Below are 22903 nucleotides of genomic sequence, written 5' to 3'. Positions count from 1 at the left end.
ATTTGTAACAGAACGGAATAATGGGCAGGACATCTGGGCAGAAAACAGAAGGAATAAAATGGCTAGGAGACTACTGGGACATCTATCATAACCTGGTTTTATGAGGTGAAAGTAAAACAAAGAAAAAGAGTATGATTTCTGATAAGATCCCTAGTGGTTTTCCGACAGGCCTTTAGGGCACTTAAGAACTCACTAAATACTTTTTTTTCCCTAAAAAGTCAGAACGAAGTGTCCTTACTAGTTCAGTTCTCTATATTGTAAAGACTGAAGAGTTCTGAATATTTCTAACCCAACTATAGATGTTAGATTAGGTTTTGGAAGTGAAAAAGCAAGCTTTATAGCAGGCGTGTCTTTGCAAATGTGTAGGGCAAGCGTCTTGACTTCCAGATACTTGGTGTTTGTATGAGAGGTGGGGATTCTCTGTGTTTATGTTCTGGGAAAAGTTTTAAGCTGTAAGCTTAACTATTACTTATTTTTAAATGCAGCTAGTTTTACTGTCTCTACACTGACTTGTAATATTTTCTACTTTGCAGGTGCAGAAAATCTCTCAGAAGGATCAGACCAACTTAGCAGATTATCTATAGATGATTTTGTGAAGTTCTCTGGGTTTCATTTTTTGAGATTTACAATGAATGTTTTTATGATTTACTGGCTCCTTTATCAAATGACAGAAAAAAAAGGACACTTTGCCTTGCTCAAGACATCAAGGGATATTCTTACGTAAAAGGTAACTAGAATACTTTGCAAACTGCCAAGCTTGTCATGGAATAGTGTAACATGTTTCTTCTGAGATAGAAAACTCTTAAATGTGTTCAGTGTAGCTCTAGAAGTGTCTGCTTGAATGTGAAGGCAACAAGCTACATGTACGTATCTGCATCTTCAACAGTATTCTCCTTATTCCTGTACTTTGCCCATAAAGCCTGTGTGAACTCCACTGCCTTCATCATCCTTGAAAATGAGAGCCATACAGTCGTTATAATGCAGACAAAATCCAGATAACCCATCCCCAATAAAAACTACAAGCTAAAACAAAAAACTTCTCAGATTGACTTCTGCACCAATGAATACAAACTTTCGGCTTCTGTAGTTTAAGAACTTAGCTTTTGTACTTTCAGTACTAAGGCTGCTTGCTTAATTTGGATGGAACATACTTTAGTATACTGGTAGGATAAACTGTTGTGCTATACTATACCTTGCCCTTTTCTGTGGGAGGAAGAATCTTAGTCTTATCTGCCATCAGCTTGTCGTATGTTTGAGTCAGAGTTAATGAAGTATTTTATTGTCTTAACTAAATGTTCTTAGTTTGTATACCTTATTTCTTGTTCACTTTCTCTTTTGCTAGCGAAGCTTGCAAAAATCACTTTTCCTTCTTTTGAAAGGTTTGCAGTGGGTTCAGATTTCTGATTCTAAAGAAGCTTTCAGACTTTTTAAACTGGGACAGAAACACCAGAGTTTTGCAAGCACAAAGCTAAATACTTGCTCCAGCTGAAGGTGGGAAACTTTCACTAACATTGGGTGTAACATAGTGTGGGGAAGAGGGATGAATGAAAATATTGTTTATGGCTTTTTTTCGGGGAAGAGGCTTTAAAAAGGCTTGATATCTAGTGTTCCATGTGATATTTTGTGACAGTTTGTGATTGTAGTGCTTTGAACTAGAAGGATTAGTCCTTCAAGCAGATAAGTGCATACAAAAGCTAAGTGTTTTATCAAAAACTCTCAACAAAATAACTAAGCCTTCTTCCATGTAAGTAATGGTGGTTCATGAGGGGGAAGAAAAGCAAAATAAACCAAGACGGAATGTCTCTTTAAAAGGTTTAATGCATCTAGTAGAATTATTGTTAATTGAATCTGGAATAAATCCAGCAGTGTTTTGAACAGATGTTACAGATTTTAGAAAATGTGTGTATTTCTGGCTATTGACCTTGCTTCATTTCTCCTTTTAGCCACAGTATATTTACAATTAAGGTACTAAGAATTGAAGACCTTGAAATGCCACGAGTGACACGAGTCAATGAGTAAGTTCAGAGCAGAGTTCCCTTCTTCTTTTAGGATGAAATTGTCAGTTACTTTCAGTATTGATGTATTGATATTGGGCTATGGACACTAGGTTCCCTGATACAGCCTCCTGTATGAGTGGTGGTTCCCCATTTCCTGTCATGCAGTACTAAACCATCAAGTTGTAATGCTGTTCTATATCTTGTGCCCACTGTTCCACACAGTGTTCCTTTATCCTTCTCACTCAACTTCTGAACTAATGTAAGTCCTCAGAAGGAAGAATATGGCAGAAAAATGGAAGCTGTGTTGGAAAAGAGTTTGGCAGGAAGTAGTGTGCAACTTCACTAGGAAAGCAACATTAAAAAGCATGAAAGGGTTCAAGAAATTGTTCCTCTAGGAGGAGTGGTTGTGTTGGAAATGATAAATAATCAATGTACATTCAAAGGCAAGAAAACTTAATTTTCCTTATCTGCCTTCAGATTATCACTGTGTGATCTTGCTGGTTCAGAAAGGAATACCAAGACGTGCAATGAAGGTGACAGACTGAAAGAGAGTGGAAATATCAATGCATCTCTCCTAACTCTAAGCAAGTGTATTAGTGCACTCAAGATCAGTCAGCAGTCAAAGTAAGTCCTTGTACAAACTGTAAACTAGTTGTAGATTTCAGATATCATGTACAATGTTTAAACTATTGTTTAAAATGCAGAGTACGAAACTATGTTATGAGTGAAAACTATCTGTAGGCTTCTGCAGATGTGTGAAGACTTAATGATCTAAGAAAGTGATCTATAAACTTGCCTTCTTTTTGTTGTTGTTTTTTGTTTGTTTGTTTTTTCAAATAAAACCATTCCAGTTCTAAATTTCTGAATGTGTTATCATAGACTTAAGCAAATTAGCGTTGTGGTTTAGTTTTTTTTTTTCTGGCCTTGCCTTCTCAAACAAGTCCTGGGGCAGATTATAAAATTTGTTTTCACTATTTTCACTTTAAATGTGTGAAATGTTAGACCTTTTCCTCCTTTGTTATTTAGTTGCATTTATCATTTAGTTCTGCTGTAACAGTTTTCCTCAGGGATATTGCTGTGCTTTGTCCTAGCCAAGAGACATGGTCAGAATATATATATTATATATATATATAATTTGGAAAAGAAAAATTATATATAGATATATATAATTACATATATACATATAGATATATATAATTACATATATACATATATATATTTTTTTTTCCAAACCTTGATGCAACTTCATCATTCTTTCTGATCTAGCTAACCAAATTCAGAGAGAAGAAAGCCTGCTTGCTACTTCTGTCTGAGGTTGTGCTCTAAATGAGTGCAGACAGAGCTTTCTGTATTTTAAACAATGTAGTATTTATTTACAGTCACAGCTGGATATAATTGCAGAATTCTCTGCTGATTCTCATTTGAAGGTGTCTTTCTGTCCCAAAGATTAGGTGAGCTCTGTGTTCATGAAATGCCACACTGTGCCTGGTAGCCTATTCAAATTCTGTTATGCTTAAAAGTAGATGAAAATAGGCCTTGCTACTGGATTAGTCTCTTATCTGTCTGTCCTTTCTAGGGAAGAAGGATTCCTTAAAATTAGCTGCTGCTTAAAGTGCTTTGATTTATTCAGAACTGTTTTATTTGTTGGTCCTGATCACTTGAAATTTTAACAATATGGGGGAAATGTAGTGATGACTTTGATAGTAATTTTCTTTAAAATAAGAACTCATTTACCACTCCTGCACTAAAGCTACTTATGGGTCACGTGTGTTGTGACAGGAGCGTAGCTATGTGAAGCTTTTAGCTCTGTTGGCAGAATTCAGTAGCTGTAAAGAGTCCAGCAGGTAACCTCACTAGAGAACAGTGTGTTTAGTCACGCTTTAGGAGTTCTCTCCTAATTTTCTGTACATCACCAGCTGTTTGATTCAGTGACTTAACCTTGGTTTAGGAAACACCAGAGATGTTGTGATAAGTATATGCTTCTTTATTTCCAAAGTATTTACTATTGTCCTTTCCTAGAGACAATATACTGAGAGAGTGGTTATCTCTGATTTTGATGGGTACTGTTTTCTTAGAAGTAGATAGGTCAGTTTGCCAGATGTGGTAAGGGAAAGAGAAAGGTGAGAGAGAATTTAAGCTAACGTGAGGCTGTATGACCTATCTTAGGCTGGATGTTGAATGTACTTTTTGTTTTAAATGTTCTCGTGGGTTGTCTAAGAAGATAATGGCTGCATAGTAGCTGGAACAATCATACAACCTGTCTGCAAACTAGCAAAAAGATTAAATTCAAAACAACCCACAACTCAAAATGATTTAAAGACTAGTGCAGTTATTAATGTGTTGTCTTCCACTTGGATAGCTCTCACATTGAAATGAAGCTGTTAACTTCTGCTAATGGGATTTGTTGTGGTTTTTGTCTTCAAAGGGTGCAGCAGCACATACCGTTTCGTGAAAGTAAGTTAACACACTTTCTTCAGGGATTCTTCAGTGGAAAAGGGAAGATACACATGTTAGCAAACATCAGCCAGTGTGCTTCAACCTATGAAGAAACACTCAATGTGCTAAGATTCTCAGCTATTGCACAAAAAGTGAGTATGTTGTAGTCTATTTTGTTGATCAGTACTTATGATTTGCATTTAAAGAAAAAATTCTGTTCTTCTAAGAATATGAATCTATTTGTGTAGTATCTGTAGTGAATCTGGGTGTTTGTCTCCATACAGCAGTCAGGATTTTTAATTTAGTGTTTTAGTTGAGCTTAATTTTCCTACAGAGTTTTCTAAAAATCTCTACTGGGGTCTTTGTGTTTCTTTGGGGTGTGAGGGCAGAAGCATCTTCTGAGAATCTCATTCCTAAAAAGTATTCAACCTAACAAGAAGCAACTTGTTATATCTGGAGGAGATTTTATGCTATTTACTTAATTTTTCTCTCTTCTCAAAATATGATCCCATGTAGGAAAGCAAATCCAGCTGCCCCATATGTTGCTGCCGTTGTAATTTTGAATATTGTCCAGTTCAAGTGTTGACAAAAGAAGTGGAGCAGTAAAGAGTTTGAAAAGCTGTGTTATGGCCATCAGATGCTTCAGTGGAAAAGTGGGGGTTAAGCGGAATGGGTAGGAGTGAGTGCTATGATATAACACTGAAGAAGTTAAGCTGTCAGATCAGTGCTACAGTCTTGATGGAAAACTTTGAAGTGCTGAGAGTTTGTGTTTGAAGCACAATTGATGGATGTGTGCCCTTGGATCGTGGCCTTATCTGAAAGAGGTTAAGTGTGAAAGTAGAGGGAGCAGCCTATGAGGGTAATGTGGCGCTGCAAGACAAAGAACTGAAAAGATGATGATCAGTTGCATTCAATGCAACTGGAAACTCAAAACATAAAAAAAGCAGAAATCTATGGCTGCATGAAGTGGCAGTTCTTGTACATTGTTTGCCTCGTGAAACTCTTGAGGTTAAAAGCAGGATTGGAGTCTGCAATAACTCCTTTGTACTTTCTTGAAAACTGGTTTAAGTAGTGACCAAACATCAAATACTATAAAATATATTAGCTGTTACTAGAATGCCACTTATCTTCCCCCCATATGAATCACTGTCATGTTGTATGTGAATTTGTGAGGTGGGTTTTGAAGCTGAAATTAAAAACTTCTTGTATGGCTGTGTTCATAGTGGCTATCCAGACTATGTGTAGAAATAACAGCTATTATGTAGTCAGCTATTCACCAGTTTTAACTGATTATAAATTACGTTTCAGGGTGGAGAACATAGCATAGTGCCTGACACCTGTGTTGATCCTGAGGGCATTCTTGATTCTGTGCATTATGATGTCATGGATATTAAAGAGCAAGCTGAGGCAGCACATAGTTCCATTGTATCCCTGGAGGACCCGAAGGAAGATATTGGCTGGTTTGAAAAGCAGCTGGAGAAAACTAACTTTGAACTGATGGAGACCAAAGAAGAGCTAGCAGAGAAAAACAGCAAACTACTTAAAACTGAAGAAGAGCTGATGCAGAAGAACAAAGGTGAGTTATGCAATGTGAAAGGTAGAAGACAGAAATAGTTCATTAATCTAAAATAGAAATAACCAGTTTGAGTAGGAATTAGAGGAGATGTTCTACCTTTGGAACCATAGCCTGTAGATAAATGATAGTTTGTTCCTTGTGTATATTCAGGTTCAGCAATTCCACGGTTTTTGGTTATTTCTTTTCTTTTTTTTTTTTCCCCTCTCCTTTAAACTGCAACTAGCAGCTTTACGCTTTCGTAAGTATGGGATTAAATGTCTATATCTTGATTTTTACTTTTATATTGTAATCTCTACTCTTCTTTATGTCTTGTTGATGCAATGTTTTCATTCCAAGAAATATAGAAAACTTTTGAATCACTCCCAATAAGTGAAGACCACATGCAAATTAATTAATCTGTTCAAAAGCTACCTAAACATTAGAATATCTGGAAAAATTGATTACTTAATAAACTATCTATTGGCTACTTATGTAATACAACCTTTTCTGTGTGTTACAGGCTTTGAAATGCAGATGATTAAATTGGATGAGTCTGTTGAGCAACTTAAAGAAGCAACTGAGGTAACTTTATCAAGATGTTGTGTAAAATTGTTTTAATTAATTAATTAATTAATACCAACTTGTGGTAGCTTAAAATGCTATTCCAGTAGGCTCAATTAATAGATTTCTTACCGAGCTTAGCTTAACTGAATTTGCCTTTAATGCATTGTGTAATTCAGCTACTTAACACTACATTAGAAACTGATGACTGAATTTTTTTTATTTTTTATTTCCAATCTCAATCAAGGTGCAGAAAGATGACATTATTACAGAGCTACAAGACTTAAAATCTCATTTAGAAGAAAAAGTAAAAGATTATGTGAGTTTTACACATCTCCGTATCCTTATACAAAAAAAGAAAAACACTAATTCTATGCTTGTAATCAACACATTTTTGGAAAACTGATTTTCTGTATGTAGCTGGTACTCGCTTGAAATTGTAAACAATTCAAATTTATCTGAAGGTAGTTGTTGTTAACACAAACAACAAAAATATCAGGACACAATCTAAAATATGCGTGACAGAGCTGACTAAGCTTTAAGGTTGGATTATATCTGTCACGATGAAAGTGATTTTAGCAGCTTAGCAGAAGTGTGATGTGATGAACTTGTATGAGAGCTGACCATTTGCTCTTTGACCATGTTTGTAATTTTGTTGACTTCTTGGAAACAGGAAATTCTTTGATAAACTGGTAAACTCTTGATTGTGTGCAAGTCTTTTACTTTGTAACCTGCTAGGCTCTTGCTTTCCCTTGTATACTCTACCGAGTATTGCACTTGTCATTATCTGAAGGTGTACTTGTTCTGTCTGCTATTGAAATTTGTAACTGATGTCTATAGAGTCACCGGGTAAATATTTTAGCTGTATGGTTTTGTGTAAATATTTGCCTACAGAAGATTACTGAGACTTAAGTGCTCCTTTTGTTAAGCTTCAATGTAACTGATCTTATATCAATACAGGAAAAGACTACCTACCATTTAACTACCATTAAAGCAGAACCGGCAGAAGAGAACACTAATAAAGGAACTGAAAGCAGCCAATTTTCAGTGCTTTCAGTTAAAGCACTGAAACAAGAGAAAACTGAGTTGGAAGTGGGAAGAAAGCGCAGTACTGATGAAGATAAGCCTACTGTGGAAGAGCCACCTCCAAAGAAAGGTACAGTTTCTTCCATCCTTGAACAGGGTGTCTTCCAAAATAATAAATTGCTTCCTATTCCGGATAGGAAGCAAAAGGCTGTGAAGCGCGTACCTTATGGTATAAGGAGAAAAGCCACTGTGTTAAACTGTAAATAGAAGTAACTGTTATGTAAGTATCCCTTTTTCAGAAGGTCCTATGCTGTTCATTTTTGAATGCTTAAGAATAAAAGTTTTTTGCACTATTTTTTTCCTTTTTGCTGCTTTTTCCTCATCTGTTGATGCACTTGCAGATTTGGTAATAGTTTTAAAGCAGTTTCTTTAGGATTGTTTCAACTGCTGTTGCTGATCTTCTGAGTAGCATCAGCTGTTCAAGTGCTTTTTTTTTTTGTTTGTTTGTTTTGTTTTTCCTGAAGCAACTATCAAAATTGTTGACGACCTGCTAATTGCTCGCTCATGGGCAATATTTGAGAAAAATGATTTGGATAAGCTCTGATGCATTTAACTTCACTTCTGGGCACAGCTGAGCATCAGTGTTCCTAGAATTACGGAAGGCATATACAATGTAGAAGGGAAAATGTAAAACTTAGCTGTAGTCCCATCCTTTCTTGTATTCCTCTTGCAAAATATGTGCAAGGGAGAAAGTCAAGGCCTTCTTTGGATGAGATGCTGTTCTTGGATGATTTGTCCCTGCTGCCTTTATTTGGCATAAATATTGAATCCTAATGTGACCACTGAATGGCATCACATATAAGCATCTTACCAGAGACTGAGGGAGGGATGTGGACTCCTCCATACTCCAAATAGTAGTGGGTTTGTTCTAATCATATGACCAAAGCTCTCATTTAAAAATTAATGACAGCAATGCTCCACATAGGAATTAAAATGGGTAGCTGATAGTCACAATGTCAGCATGAAGTTTTCTGTTAAGATGTACTGAGTATTCAATCATGTTAAAATTTTCTTCTATTTGTGAGTATTAATAGCATCCAATTTCAAAAACCGCTTAATATATATTCTTTAGCTATGTTAAATATACACAGTAGAACAATGAGCACAGGTATGTTGTGCTGGTTCTTTTGTAGAATTAGTTATATAAGTAGCACGAGCAAAAGTGTTTTAGGAGATGCTAGGTTATCTCAGCTTCAAGTTCAGTGTATTTACACCATTCTCTGAGCTTTTAGGTCTTGTTTCCTATGCTCTGTTATAATGCTTTTTCCCTACTTCCTGTGTAAGGAGCTTCTAGACTGAACATTACACATCTTCTCCCTAGTCTTATTTATCTTGCTTTAGTGCTTGCTTGTTGTTTTCAGCATAAAGTGTTTAGATTACTTATAAATCATATTCCCCTCACTAGTGTTGCTGGGAGCAGCAATCAAAACCAAAACCTGGTTTGGGGTGGAATATGCCACTGCTATTTCTTCAGTATGACTTCTAAATCAGTTGAGGGCTGTATATAAAACTCCTTAGATGAGTTAAGAGGCTGTTTCCATGCAGTACATGTGAATCTGTATGTAATGCAGGCTGCACGTGGGTGCTATAAAATTCTGCATTTCTGTAGTTGTAGTAATAAAAGGACTGTACAAGAATCACCATGGAATATATTGTTGTGGTGACCCAATCCCTAGTAAGTCTTGACTTATATTTATTTTTCTAATACTTAAAGTATGCATATTATGGAATGGACATAACTGGATTCTAAAGCAGTGATGAAATACAGCAGAAGTCGCTTTTGATAGAAAATGCATGTGATTTTAGCTAATTGCTCACCAGTTAAAGAAAAAAACAGCCCCAAGCTAATGGAATATTTATGGAAACTTGAATCTGCAAATTTGTACAACTTTATGAGTGAACTTTATATGCAAAAGAGTAAGTGTGGACAGAAGTAGGAATCCTCATATTTTGTTTAGAGATCAACTGAATAAGAGAGACAGATATCAACACTTAAGTGATCAACTTGTCCAGGGTTTTATCTTTCTTTTGAAAGTAAGAGGACTGTGAGTTGGAATGAAATTTCTTAGAGAACTGTTTATCTACCATTTAGATGTAGATGGAGTGATTCCTGGCTGCCTTATAGGGATTGCTGAAGCACGGAAGATAGAAAGAATATAGCTGTGAATTATCTATCTCGTTCCCATGTTTCTTAAATCTAATTAGATTTTCTACTGGTGTGGAGTGGAAGGTTTGAGTAGTGCCATGGTAAAAGTGTTCTTCCAGACTGAAAACCTTTTTCTGTTAATTCTGTATAGAAATCTGAGGCACCTGATTACGTGTTCAGAGGACTTTAATTCCTTCACTAGTATCAAATACTATGTGATGTGAGGCTATGGCTTGCATATTACGACAGTTTTTCACTTAGAAGTTGCTACTTGGTGTTGTGAACTGCTATGTAATAATGATTTTAATCAATCTGAGCTACATTCCTTTTCCCTTTTTTTTGTTTGTTTGTTTGTTTTACAGTAGTTGTAAATGAGAGAAAGAAAAAGAACACTGTAGAGCAAAAGACAATTGAACACATGAAACAAAAGTGCTCTGCGTACCGAAAGGAAGTACTAGCACTGAGGGAAAGAACTGAAATCTTGGAACATCATTTAACTGTGCTTGAAGAACAATGCGGAAGAGAAAAAAATAAAAAAGAAGATTTCAGTAAGCAGGTAACAAGCCTGCGTATTGAGCTTTCTTTTTCTGAAGAAACAGCTGATGCCCTACGTGAACAAATTCTGCAGGGTCAAGCTGACTATCGGGAAATTGCTTCTGAACTGGATGAACAGAAATCTATAAATATGACACTAGAAAACAAAAATGCCCAACTAACTAACAACATAGAATTTGCCAAAGAATATATAATTGGTAAAGTGTCACAAGTAAAAGAAATGCGAACCAAATTAGATGAATTATACAAATGTCACTTAGAGTTTCATGCCATCGGTACTGACTTTGTCAGTGTAAAGGATTCCTCAGACTCTGAAAAAGATGAGCCAGGGACATCTCAAATTAGTTCTGCATGCATTCAGTCACAGACTTCTTCCATCTCAGATCTTGTGCAGGACCTCTCCTTTAACTATAGTCTTGAAAGGATTTGGGAAGTATGCAGAAATATTGTTGATGTTTCCTCACAAAAAAGTCAGCACATCAAAGCACTGCTTCAAGACAATGAAAACCTAAAGGCGGGACTGAATAATGCTGAAAATCATAATCGTCAACTTGTAATGAAGCTATGTGAGATTACAACTCACACTAGTCAGGAAGATGATCTTGTGAAACAGTTACATGAGCAAATAGAAAAGAAAACTCAGGACTTTGAAGAAAAGACTGCAGAAGATCAGAGAGTGATTGCACAATTTCAGGAGGAAGTTGCCAACTGTGAGGTAAAAATAAAAGAGCTTGAATATCGCCTGGAGGCTTCCAAGGCAATGGAAGACAATGTGTCAAAACTCAATGAATTACTTAAAGAAAAAGGATCTATTATTGTTAATCTAGAGACAGTTACAGCAACTCTGCAGGAGAAGTCTGCAAATGCAGACAAAAAGTTTGAAGACTTAAGTAGCAAAGAAGCAAATCTGATTCAAGAAGTTTTGCAGCTGAAAAACAGCTTGGAGCAGATGAAACATTCTCTTCGGGAAAAGGAAAAGAGTGAAATGGAGAAAGTGCAACGTATAGAATCGTAAGTAACCACTGAGTTAACTTAGAGCCCTTTGAGAATGAACTAGAGTTAAAAATAGTTAATGGGAACATCCCTTCGACTTAATGCATCTGCATGCTTATCAATGGCCAAACTACTACTTTAGGATGCTTTGGTATGCTACTTGAGTTCCAAGGGAAAACAGGAGTGTGCAAGGAAATAAAGAATAATATGGGGATTGCTGGTGGTTTTGTTGTACATCCCTCAGAATAGCATCTGAATAATTTATTGCTTCAGAATCTGATTATGAGAAGCAAGCTGAAATTCAAAAGTAATTGTTTAAATCTTGTCACTGGTCTAGATAGATTTAAGAGTCTACTTACAAATAGAAACCAACAGGCAGGGCATGGATTAAGCTGTAATTGCTGTTTCCATGAGATGTGTAACAGTAATGTTCTTTGTCTCTTTATTTTTAACATAAGGCTAGAAAATATTCTTTCTGAGAGTTCTGCCCTTGTACTGAATTTGAAAAAAGATTTGCAGAGGAAAGAAGAAGAGTATGCAGATCTAAAAGACAAACATTCTGATGCCGAGAAACAAATTCAGCAAGTACAAAGCGAGGTTTGTAGTCAACTGAGATATTTTTTTCTGTAAGATTATGCTTGGCTTTCTGCTGTTAAAACTTCTCAAACTTTAACTATGAAGCTGGAAATTTCACACTAGTGTGGCTAGCAGCAAATCTTAGGTAAAGTTGCCATTGAAGCTCTAGAGGGGACCAGAAGTTAAAACATGGTTTCGCATAGATAATGAACAGAGGAAAGTAAAGTTGGTTGGTAGTCTGGAATAAGGTTTGTGAAGAGAATAGCTAATCTGCCTCTGGAGGGGACTTGTTATTATCTCTACGTTACTGGTGACTTGCCATTGGTATCCGTGGTAACTCCGAAGCTTAAAACCTAAGTCTTGTGAAAAAACGCTGATAACTGGGAAGAATGCTATTTACTTGAAGAGAAATAGACTAATTTCCAGAGGCTCTTTAATATAAGCATGTATATTTTTTTTCTTCAATTTCAGCTTCAGTGATGTTAATAGTTAAAATTTAATTATTAAACAAGTAGATATTTTAAAACCCATTTTGCAGGATCTTAGTCTGAAAGTTTATTGGGTGTGCTTGGGGTGGAAAATTGAAGCTTAAAAATGAATTCATGTCTTCCTTGGTAACCTTGCACTTGCTGTCATTTTCCTACTCAGCACTTGTTTGTGAATTCCTCTTTATTTAACAAAGAAGTATTTGGCCAGGTTGGATTACAGAAGTCTTTTAATGAACCGTGAGCTGTGCTTACATTACAGGTGTCCACGATGCGTTCTGTGGAGGAATCCCTCAGGAACAGGATGGATGAACTTGAAAGGATTAATAACCAGTTTAAGGATGAGCTGGATTATAAAGACTATACTATCCAACAACTTAAACAGGTATTTTTCTTGCTCTTAATTTTTATTAAATGAATGATGCAGGTTTACCAAGCAACAGGAAAAAGGTCAAAAAAAAAAAAAAAATTGGAGCAAAATGAAAGTGGCCAACTGAAATTAGCGGTAGACCATGAAAGATATTCAAATAATTAGTCACTACAGAGCACTGGCAGATTGCTTTAAATACAATAATCTGCATAGTAAATACATATGTAATACATGCATGTAACCTGATCTTGTTGAGTGACATCACGATATGTTAATTGAAATGTCTTACCATAAACTCTTTTTATCAGCTTGAGTCCTTATTTATGCTATATGAAAAACTTATTAATTCTAGGCTGTCTTAAAGATTCTGCTTGTTTCTACTGTGTATGCTTTTCTTTCAACATGAAATATAGGAGCTGGAGGAAAGGGACCATAATATTCAAAAGTGGCGTGAGGAGAGAGATCAGTTAGTAGAAGCTTTGGAAGAACAGCTCAAAACTTTGGCTTCTATTGCCATACAAAAAGAGACAGAAATAGCAGAACTGAGACAATCTGCCTTAAAGGATTCAAGCAAGGTCAGCTCTCCTTTCCTCCTACCTGATTAGCTACCCATAAATTCTGTAAAACTCCTGTACCTGCTCTTTGTATTCTGGGTGTGGTTCTGTTCTTGAACACTGTCGTATTGACATCATGTGCAACTAACCAAAAAAAGCACCAGCTTTTATTTTTGTTATTCAGAAACAGAATTTCTGTTAATTACTAAAATTTCAATTTTTTCAGTAGTTCAAATAAACAGATGTCAGTTTGATGCTTATGATCCTACAGTCATACTGGACATCTGTAGCTTTTTCTGATAATTCACAGCATTTCCGGATCCCAAGCTAGGCTCAATACTCAGACAGTAGTTCTGTCTCAGGTTTCTTACTTTCTTTGCTTTCTCTGAGGTAGTATCTACAATGGCATGAAAAGACAGAAGGGGACGTGGAGAGAGATTAAGGGAAGCATCAAAAAGCAGAGGGGGGATGATCTCTGGAAGTTGCATTTCTTATTTCAACATCCAGCTTTTAATCAGGATAGCCAATCTAAGCCGTAGCATAGAATTTCAGAAGCTAAACAGAAGACTAAATGAGTTGTGCTCTTTTGAGAATGTTTGGATTAACTTTCTCTGAGAAGAAAGATGTTCTCATAGCAAAACTTCCCCTACAACTGCCGACTTTCTCACAGTACCGAGGATTTGGGAACAAATAAAAGCTCGGGTTATTATATCTTAAGAGAGATGAAGGCTGAAGCACATAAGTAAAATAGAAGAATCAAAATATATTGTATTACAACTTCCCAGGCAATTCTGTGACTACTGCACTTGTAACAGTGACCGTACAAATCCGTGAAATGTTACTGTTCTTGAATAGTTAAGTGTTCTAGCCTGCAATTCTAAAACTGATGCTACTAAGTAATTGCAATACTGCTTGTGTGTGTTAATTCCTTTTGCCAATCCCACAACTCAGCAGTTTTTACTGTTTATTAGGATAATGCAACTGTGATAGAAGAGTTAAGAAAAGAACTGGCTGACAAAGATGACTTTATAAAGGAATTAAAACAACGCATTAACCACAGTAGCCCTCAGTGTTTGCCAGAAATACCTTTACTTGAAGAAAGACAAAGTAGAAGGAATGACTCTGTAAATGAAAAGGTATGATTATATTTATAGAAAGTCAGTACTTAACATCTTGTTAACCCCTTTTTGTTCTTCTGTTTTCCTAGGAGATACTGGAGCTGGAATCATTTTTCTTAGCATACAGTCCTTTAACTACATATTCAGTGATGAGTACTTGTTGGTTCTTTTTGTCTTCCACTCAAGCATGAGCTCTCATCTTCTCAAAAATATTTTATTTACTAGAACACCATCTCTCTGTGTACATTATGGAACTTTTCCATGCAGTTTTCCATGTATTCCTATCTGGATGCTGAAGATTAGGCAGAGGTTTAGCCTTTGGTGTTCTAACATAGCAGCTGTGAGCGTGCAGAGTATGGGGGGAATGGATGACAAAACGACCAGCGTTACAGATTTTGTCCCTAAATAATGTCTCGCTTTCTCTCTTTTGGAGGCAGAATACTGCCTGAGACTGTTAGTGAGACCCAGTAGGGTGTATCTGAAGATCACACAATGAATAGATGTTACTACCTTCCCACACTTGTGCTGTGTTTCAGCTTACGTGTTCATGTGGCGTCTGAGCTTGAGGTTTTACACTGTAACTTTAGAAAACTCGAGATATTTTGGAGGTCTAATGCATAGCCTAATCTTTACTCCTTTTAAATATTTACAGCCTAGGAAACAACAAAGCAAAACTGAAACTAGAGAAAGTATTCCATTAAGATGCAAAGCTGAAGACAATTATTTGTCACGTCGATGTACTAGGAGCCTCACTTCATTAAATGAATCTGAGGTTAGTATGAAACTTCAGATCTGAAAATGTTGTGATTGTATTGCTTTTGATAAGGAATGAATAGGAAAAGATCTCATGTTCTCTAAACAATTCCCAAGTTTTAATTTATTTATCCCTTTCAAGGTGATCAGATCACCTGTTTTTATAGCCTTTGATAGGAATAAAAGCTGTTGAAACAATTGTGTGATGAATTTTTGTCAGGTGCTGTTGAAAACTCTCCTCATGTTAATGCTTATGAAGTGGCTCATGATTAGATAAGTTACTTGGAAAAAATTCATGGAGCCACTGAAACGGGCACAGCAAATTGAACTTATTTTCTTCCTCTGCAGGATTTCTGGATATTGTTTTGTTAGCAGATGATGTTAATCATTCCTATATAAGTTTTTAATTGCTAACTTTCATAAAATAGCAGTTACATATATTTTAAAAACAAAGTATTTATTAACCAGCTTAATTCTTGGAAATACAGTGGGTGGTGATACTCCATTCAGATTCTTAGCAGAGCCTGATAAAGTGGCTCTGACTACTTTTTGTCTTTCTACAATCTTTGGTAACTTTTTGAGAGGAAGAAGACTCCCCTCAGGGGGTTGGAACAGTGTAAGTAGTAAAATCTGCTAGTCTGTGTTTGGGACACTGGAGTTTGCTAGTTACTAGCAGCAGTAAAAGCAGCCATCTACCATTTTCTGATGTCCCCAGCAGCCTGTCTTCCATGTGTTCAACCAGCATCTGAACTCATTTTTGATATGCTAGCTGAATTCCTGCCATAGAGAAGGAGGAGTCCAGGTGATCTCAGTTCTGACTTTGTTGTTCCTGTTGAGAAAAACAGGATTGGGTGGATTGTGGACAGGAAGTGCTGCTGGGGAAATGCATACTGACATTTCCCTGTCACTTAGCTGTGCATTTGTTGCCATTTGACCATGAGCAGGTACATGATAGCCTTCAGCTTAAGTACGGTGTCATTGCTTGAATGTCTGAATTCTCTCCAGGGAAAAGATAGCAATGGAGTTCTTTAATGACTTGTACTGGGCTTGCACCTTGCCAGCTGGACCTTACTTATGTAAATAACATCTCTAGTGTAGAAGAGGAGGGGCAAATTCCCTAAGATTAAGCTGGAAGTTAATCGAACACTTGAATCAAATGCTCCTGTTCCTGCCCAGTTCTGACACAGCAGAGTTGAGATGAAGAAAATCGTGTCAGTTCTACCACCATTCTCTATTAAAAAAAAGTGTAGTTGTCTGTGCCCTTGAGAAAAAATGACTTGTAAAGTATCAGGCTCAGTTTAACATGGAGAACTTTTTTTGTGATCATGGATTGGAAATAATTTTAAATGTAACAAGTTCTAGGAAAGAGGGGTAAAACTCTGCTGTAACTGAAATAGACTCCTTCTGTTACAAGTGTTCTTACAGCAGGAAAATCGAATGCTTACATATCCTTTTCCAGATGCTTTATAGCTTTTTAATCTCATGGCTACCTTAACACTTGCACTTAAAATTCTTCTGTGCTATCAGGAGCATTTGGAAACTGTCCTCGACTCTTCTGGAGTGTCCGCAGAAAATGGCAAAACTAGTCGGTTCCCAAAACCGGAGCTGGAAATCCCTCTGACACGTCTGCAACCTGATAAGAGGGAGATAAAGCAGCACGGCAGCATGATACCTTTAGGAGTGAAAATGCCTAAGGCAAAAAAGAAAAGAAGTGATGACATGGATGAGGTATGACCTAGACCCAACAGAAAACAAAATATCTGATGCCTTTTTACCATTCTCATTTAAGCATTAAAAAAATGCTATTTCTACCTCAGTAAAGTAGTTGAAGAATTTAATCAATGAACTGCTTTAATGAACAAAACTAATAGCCAAGCTCAGTGATAATGGTTTAAGAGAAGGGAATTTCTCTTAACTCCATTGTGTATTTTCTTTGAAACCTGTAGACATAAATCAGCTTTTTAGACATCATAAGATGTCTAATACTGATATCTTAATGTCCTGTTTTTATAATTGAATGCTTATTTATTATTTGATTTACAGTGGAATAGTTACCACTAGCAAATACTTCCCTACTATTAGCAAAAGTGTTTAAAGTGTTCACTTTTGTGACATCAATTGTTCTTTCCAAAAGAATCATGGCTGAAACTTGTCTTATTTTCCCAGGATTTTGTGAAAAGTGAGAACACGAAAAATACAAAATCTGTCATGGCTTTTAATTCACCCTCTGCAAGTGACGAGAAAATGGTTGGTTTTTGTTCTAGTTTTGAAGCTAGCTTGGGACTTCCTGTAATTGTGTGGTCACACGAAAGAAGCAGTGTCTTATCCTTATGTGTATACCTGAATGGGAATCTTACATGCTTATGAGCACTTCCTATTAAATTCCATAAGCTAACCAAAGGGCAAGTCAGTCTGTCCCCAGAGCGTGTAATGGCTGTACTGTGTAATGATTTGGAGGGAAGGATATTGCACACTGAATAGTTGGGAAGAGAAGCTTTAGTGTATTATCGTGTGCTTTTGTAAGTGAAGCCCTTGTATTAAACTAAGGTTCATATCATTAATATGCATGGCAGTTATTAAAAACAGATGTTCACATGTGATAGCAGTATCCTTGGCATGGTCAGAGTATGAGTGGTAGATTTTTCCCATCTGTTGTCTTCTGTTTTGTATGTTTGTTTATTTTATGTAATTAGAACAGCTTATGTAAGAAACAACTCCACAGCTTGGGAGCTACTTTTAAAGAAACTACTGCCTTATTAAGAAACTTTAAGAAACGTATGCCTTGAAATAGCTGAGATTTTGACAACTCCCTAAAGGGTATAAAATTGTCTACATTACTTGCCGTTGTGGTATCATCAGCATAATGAACAGAGGTGTCAGTAGTAAAGCTCAAAATGTCAACTTAAAATAACGTTGAACTAAAATGAAGTTTAAACAATGCTCTTGTTTCACATGTTCACATCTCTGTTGAACAGAAATCCGGAAAAGACTACTTCCTGAGAAAGCGAGTACATGCTTCAAGACTGACTAAAAAGAAGGATGAAACACTGCAAAAAGTTGGAGATTTTATTCAAAGCTCTCCTTCTATTATACACTCTAAAGGTTGGTGTAGAATAAGTTTTATTCCATGTTTTCTAGACATTGTAGAATGGCTTGTTTCTGCTGTAGGCTATTAATGTATGTGTTCTTAGACTTGTCTGCCATGTTAAGTTGTCCTTTGATTTATGAAGTAAATGCATTTATTCGTCTCTTCAGAGATTCATTATTACATTTGTGAAAACCTACAAGTATACAGAGAAAGTTGGTTCTGTCTTGTGCTTCTGTCAGCACGAAAGTTAGGCCTGTTGTTTAACTCCTGCTGAAGTTTCTGACTTCCAGCGACTTCTGAGCCATGATTGTCTTTCATACTCCATTTTAATGCGTGCTTTAAGCTGCCGTACCTGAACCTATAAACAGTTTCAGCTATAGAAGCAATAAAGAACCTCAATGAACAAATACAATTTCTGAGTATTTTCACTTAAATTTTACGTGTCATTTATAAACCAAGTTTGTTACGAAGCTTTTTTTGCATTCAGTGATTTAAAGACTCACAAAACCAGTAAGCTGATTGGTTTATGTATCAAAACAAATTTCTTCTAGCCAAGAAGCTGATGTCAGCAGTAAGTTCTCCTAAATCAAACGAACCTGAAAGTCTCGAAGAAGGAGAGACCAAGCCAAAACGATGCAAAAGGAAGCTGTATTCCACTGTCGTTTCTGGCCCTCTAGATATACCTGCTTCTTCGGTAAGCGATTATACTGTAGTCTTGGCTTAAAATAAACTACTAAGGAGTCCAAACAGACTGGAGGTTTCATCTGTTTGCAGGAGGAGGTTGAAAGTACTGAGGTATTTCTTTATTCTACCAAGTCATTCTTGTTCGTCTTCCTGCTGTTCTGTTTTAGTTTGTCCTCAAAGATCTCTGTGTTTGGCTGGCTTACAGTTTACTAAGTAGGTGATGTAGCAATCACGGAGATGTCTTCTAATTTGGAATCATAGATAATTTCAATGTGTTGGAGTGGGATTATTCTACTACACGCTTTTCTAGAGCACAACTTAGACAGCTTTTTAGGTATGCTTAAACTATGATCTCCTGTCTAAGCCAACTTGCAAAGGATCTGATGTGCCAGTTTGATGCCTCTGTCGGCAGCTATTGTGCTAAGAACATTCTTGCTCTGTTGGAACTGCATCTTTTAATTATATTATAGTCCTTTTTCTGTTCAGCAAAGTGATCATTTGCCCATACTGTAATATCCCTCTGAATTTTTTGATGATTTGACAAATGATAGGGGCAGAAACCAAAATGTTATATTTTTTTTGTTAGAGGATGAAGAAGATGAGACAATTTCTTTTCTCACTGTAGTTCTGAGAACATGGAACTGAACCGAGAACTGAAATTCTGAGCAAGTTATAGCTACAGGGATTGAGGCTAAAAATGTTTTCTGAACGCTTCATGTTTCACAAAACAAGTATTATAATACTCTTTTGAAAACAAGTATTTCAAAATGAAAGCTGCCTTCAGGCTTTCCTCAGATGTGTGTGCTTTTTTAAGATAAACAGGATTTTGAACATTCTCCATATTTGTTCCTTGTGATTAAGCTGCATTAAAATGATCTCGGTATCCCATAGTTTTCTGAATAAAATATAATAAGCAAATGCCATTCTGAAATCCATTTAGGGGAAGAAATATGTTTGCGTGGGTCAAGAAGAGCTTGTCAGTCTTGTGTGAAAAGATGAGTAACTTTTGAAATGTTTTCTTCAGGAATCTGAGGAACAAAAGAAGGAAAGTGATCATCTGATCATCAAGCGACGGCTGAGATCCAGAACAGCTAAAAAACCTTGAAGAAGCATGTTTGTTCCCCTGTCTCAGGACGTACTTTTATCGTATTATTAAAACTGGTTGTTAATAAACAGTAACAGTTACTCCGTTGTGTTCTTAAATTTGTATATAGGTGTTTGTTGCAGAACGGCGGGAGAAAAGCAGACGACCACACCTGTCATTGACATATGATCAGCGAATCTCATTTATTCCTTGGCTGCGTGTACCTTTATAATACAGATCATTAGCTCATACATATTGCAAAAGTGGAGCTCATCATTGGTTCCCAATTACATACCATCCCCGAGTATCTTAACAGCTTGTTGTTATCAACTGAAAGCTACTCCCTTGCTGAGTTCCCAGAACCATGGCTAGTTTCTCACCATCCCAGAGCATCTTGTTATTCTCACTGCCCTTGCAGGTGGCATGACTGTTAGATTAACTGCACCGTGTTTACGACCCTTCTCAGCTAACTAACTGTAAAAAAACACTCTCTACACATGATAAGCATCATTTCTGTCCATGATTAGAAATTAGGTCCTAGTAATTGATTTAATTGCTCTGCTATTCTTACGGGATCCCCAGTTAAGGAATCAATTTCCTCCTTGAATCTCCTGACTTCTCTGCTAGTAAAAATGGCAGCTTAGCATTCCCTATTTTCCTTTGACCTAAGGAGACTTCCCTAAGAGGATAATGTGAAGTATTTGTAAGATTAGTATTAGGGAAAGGTGAACTCTCCAGGTCCTGTTTACGCTGTTCCAGTTCCCTCAGTAATTGAGAGTGCATCCTCCCTCTAGGGCCCTGCATGGGATCAGCAGCTCAGCCAGTCCCCTTCTCTGGAGGGGTTGCTGCTGCTTGCATTGATCTAGAAATTGTGGGGGTTGAGGGGGGGGAGAGGGAATGTATCTAAGGGATCCCATTTATGATCTTTCTGCTTTTTTTTTCTTTTGAACTTTGACTCCTTGTGAGGAACTGTTACTTCTTGCACCCATTCAATGTCATAAGCCAATTCTTTTTCAGAGAAAGGAGTATTACTGTTTACATATAAATTCAAAGTCTGACAAACCCAATCTTTGTCAGACCCCTATTTTGGTCAAAATAATGATTTTCCCTATAGTGGCTCTCTAGGCTTTTTGTATACAGTATTTAAACATCTTTTTCGTTATCCCCAGTTTTGGGATTATTTTTCCAATTCTGAAGCTTCTCCCCAAGGGGCTTATCTTCAGGCACAATTCTGGGGATGCTTTTCCCTTGTACTTGGCAGCTCCTATTCCCCTTATCTCCAGAATGATGCTGCGAACTACTCAGCTCACACGATTCTTGGATTTAGGGCCCATTCCCTCTGGAGTACCTCGCTCTGATTCTCGGATTATTAGGGGTGTGCTGCTGGCACTTCATCAAGTGCACAGGGTACCATACAGCAACAGCGCGCTCCCAGACTCACCTGAGTCCCAAGACTCACCTGAGACTCAAGAGACCCCCCAAGGCAAGAATTAAATTCCCTTGCCTCTGTCTGTGCACGAAATTACCGGGACTGCAGGAGTCAACACCTGTGCCTTAGCTTTCATAGAGCCCATCCTTTATGTAACAGTTTCCTATCAGCCATCCCAAGAAGTCACCTCACCACCCAGGCAGGACCGCTGAAATCAATTGGGTGCACCTCTCCTGTCCAGGAACCCCAAAGAGGCGATAATAATCCCAGGCCAGCAATTGTAGTATTGATATGATGATTTTATTCAAAGTCTTTGTTAAACAAAGAGGGAAGATTATGGTATGCCCTATAATCTTGAAATACCTCTTGGTCACCCCCATTTACAAGATGATCAATTAAAATCTTATACAATTAATGAATGGGTGCAAGGAACTACAAGAAGGATCTGATTGCACAGCAGTCCCCATTGGAGATAGCAATCCATAGGATACAGGCAGGGGATGGGGTCCTAATAAAAACTTGGAAAGAAGCTACACTAACACCACAAGGGGAAGGACCCTATGTTGTTCTATTTACTGCAGAAACAGCTATTCGAACCGCAGAGAGAGGATGGACTCATGCCAGCCGTGTTAAAGGACCCATCGGTGACGAGAAGTGGGAGGTAGCTCCCGGGGGTGACGACTTGAAACTCACACTGCGACAAGCCCAATGGGTATTCCAGGTAAAGGCTTCCCCTGAAGAACACTACTGCTGCTGAGAAGAACTAAAAAAACCCCTCGTAGCTGGTTGCAACCCAGTTGACGAGTGAGGCAGAGGAGTGAACTGTGGGGAAAGATGGGCCTTAGGGGTATCCATTGGTACTTGGGGATTCTCACAGTGATCACATTTTGTATAGCAGCACAACGCCACCCACACCAAGCTTCCTTACATCCCTGTGTGACCTGGTACCTATACAGCCCAGTCTAAACCAAAAGGGTTACTATTTTTGCCTAAGCTCAAACCCAGGGAGGGGATACTGTAACCACCCAGGCTCATATTACTGTGCCTATTAGGGATGTGAAACTATTGCCTCAGATTGGGCACCTGGGGCTGGGCAGGATAAATATCTACAAGCAGGGCATGGACCCTATGGGTGCATACCTCCTAACCGAAACCCACAGTTGGGAAGATGGGCTGTGTGGGGATTAAAGACAGAGAGAGAGAGAGAAACATCTGCCAGCAACTATGGATAAATGTAACAAATCCAGATAACCCAGTGTGGCTGTTAGGGAAAATATGGGGTGTAAGTGACTTGCGGAATCAAACTCTATAACACATAGATGGGTTATAAAGCAGGTATGTTTATTCCAGCGCTGGGTGCAAGGGGGATAGCTCCACCAAACTTGCACACGGACTTGTAAAATCGTGACACAGATATAGGTACATCTCATACA

The 22903-nt window shown here is 37.4% G+C and overlaps 1 protein-coding gene, 1 long non-coding RNA gene and 1 pseudogene across 2 annotated transcripts; all 3 read left to right on the top strand.

The window, feature by feature from the left end:
* Positions 1-591: 591 nt before the first annotated feature.
* Positions 592-4807, top strand: LOC146757552 (kinesin-like protein KIF20B; annotated as a pseudogene).
* A 295-nt stretch (positions 4808-5102) lies between these two features.
* On the top strand, positions 5103-18376 carry LOC146757551 (kinesin-like protein KIF20B). Its single transcript, XM_085520680.1, has 10 exons — positions 5103-5112; positions 6509-6570; positions 7510-7705; positions 10144-11347; positions 11788-11926; positions 12653-12775; positions 13174-13335; positions 14286-14450; positions 15085-15204; positions 18161-18376. The coding sequence occupies exons 1-10, from the start codon at positions 5103-5105 to the stop codon at positions 18359-18361; spliced, it is 2382 nt and encodes a 793-aa protein (XP_085376806.1). The 3' UTR covers positions 18362-18376.
* A 452-nt stretch (positions 18377-18828) lies between these two features.
* LOC146757550 (uncharacterized) lies at positions 18829-20142 on the top strand. The gene is made up of 2 exons (XR_014936140.1): positions 18829-18967; positions 19982-20142. It is a non-coding gene; the product is annotated as an uncharacterized LOC146757550 (long non-coding RNA).
* Positions 20143-22903: the final 2761 nt, after the last annotated feature.

This window comes from Coturnix japonica, chromosome 20 (genome assembly GCF_054131305.1).
Source record: "Coturnix japonica strain WE chromosome 20, WE-NBRP24, whole genome shotgun sequence".
NCBI classification, from domain to species: Eukaryota; Metazoa; Chordata; class Aves; order Galliformes; family Phasianidae; genus Coturnix; species Coturnix japonica.
Note: the sequence above shows the minus strand (reverse complement) of the source record. Positions and strands in the feature narration are given on the sequence as shown.

Coding starts and splice junctions, on each gene's coding strand:
- LOC146757551 (XM_085520680.1), top strand. Junction 11,927..12,652: donor TTCAGCAAGTACAAAGCGAG/GTTTGTAGTCAA, acceptor CTTACATTACAG/GTGTCCACGATGCGTTCTGT. Junction 14,451..15,084: donor ATGACTCTGTAAATGAAAAG/GTATGATTATAT, acceptor AAATATTTACAG/CCTAGGAAACAACAAAGCAA.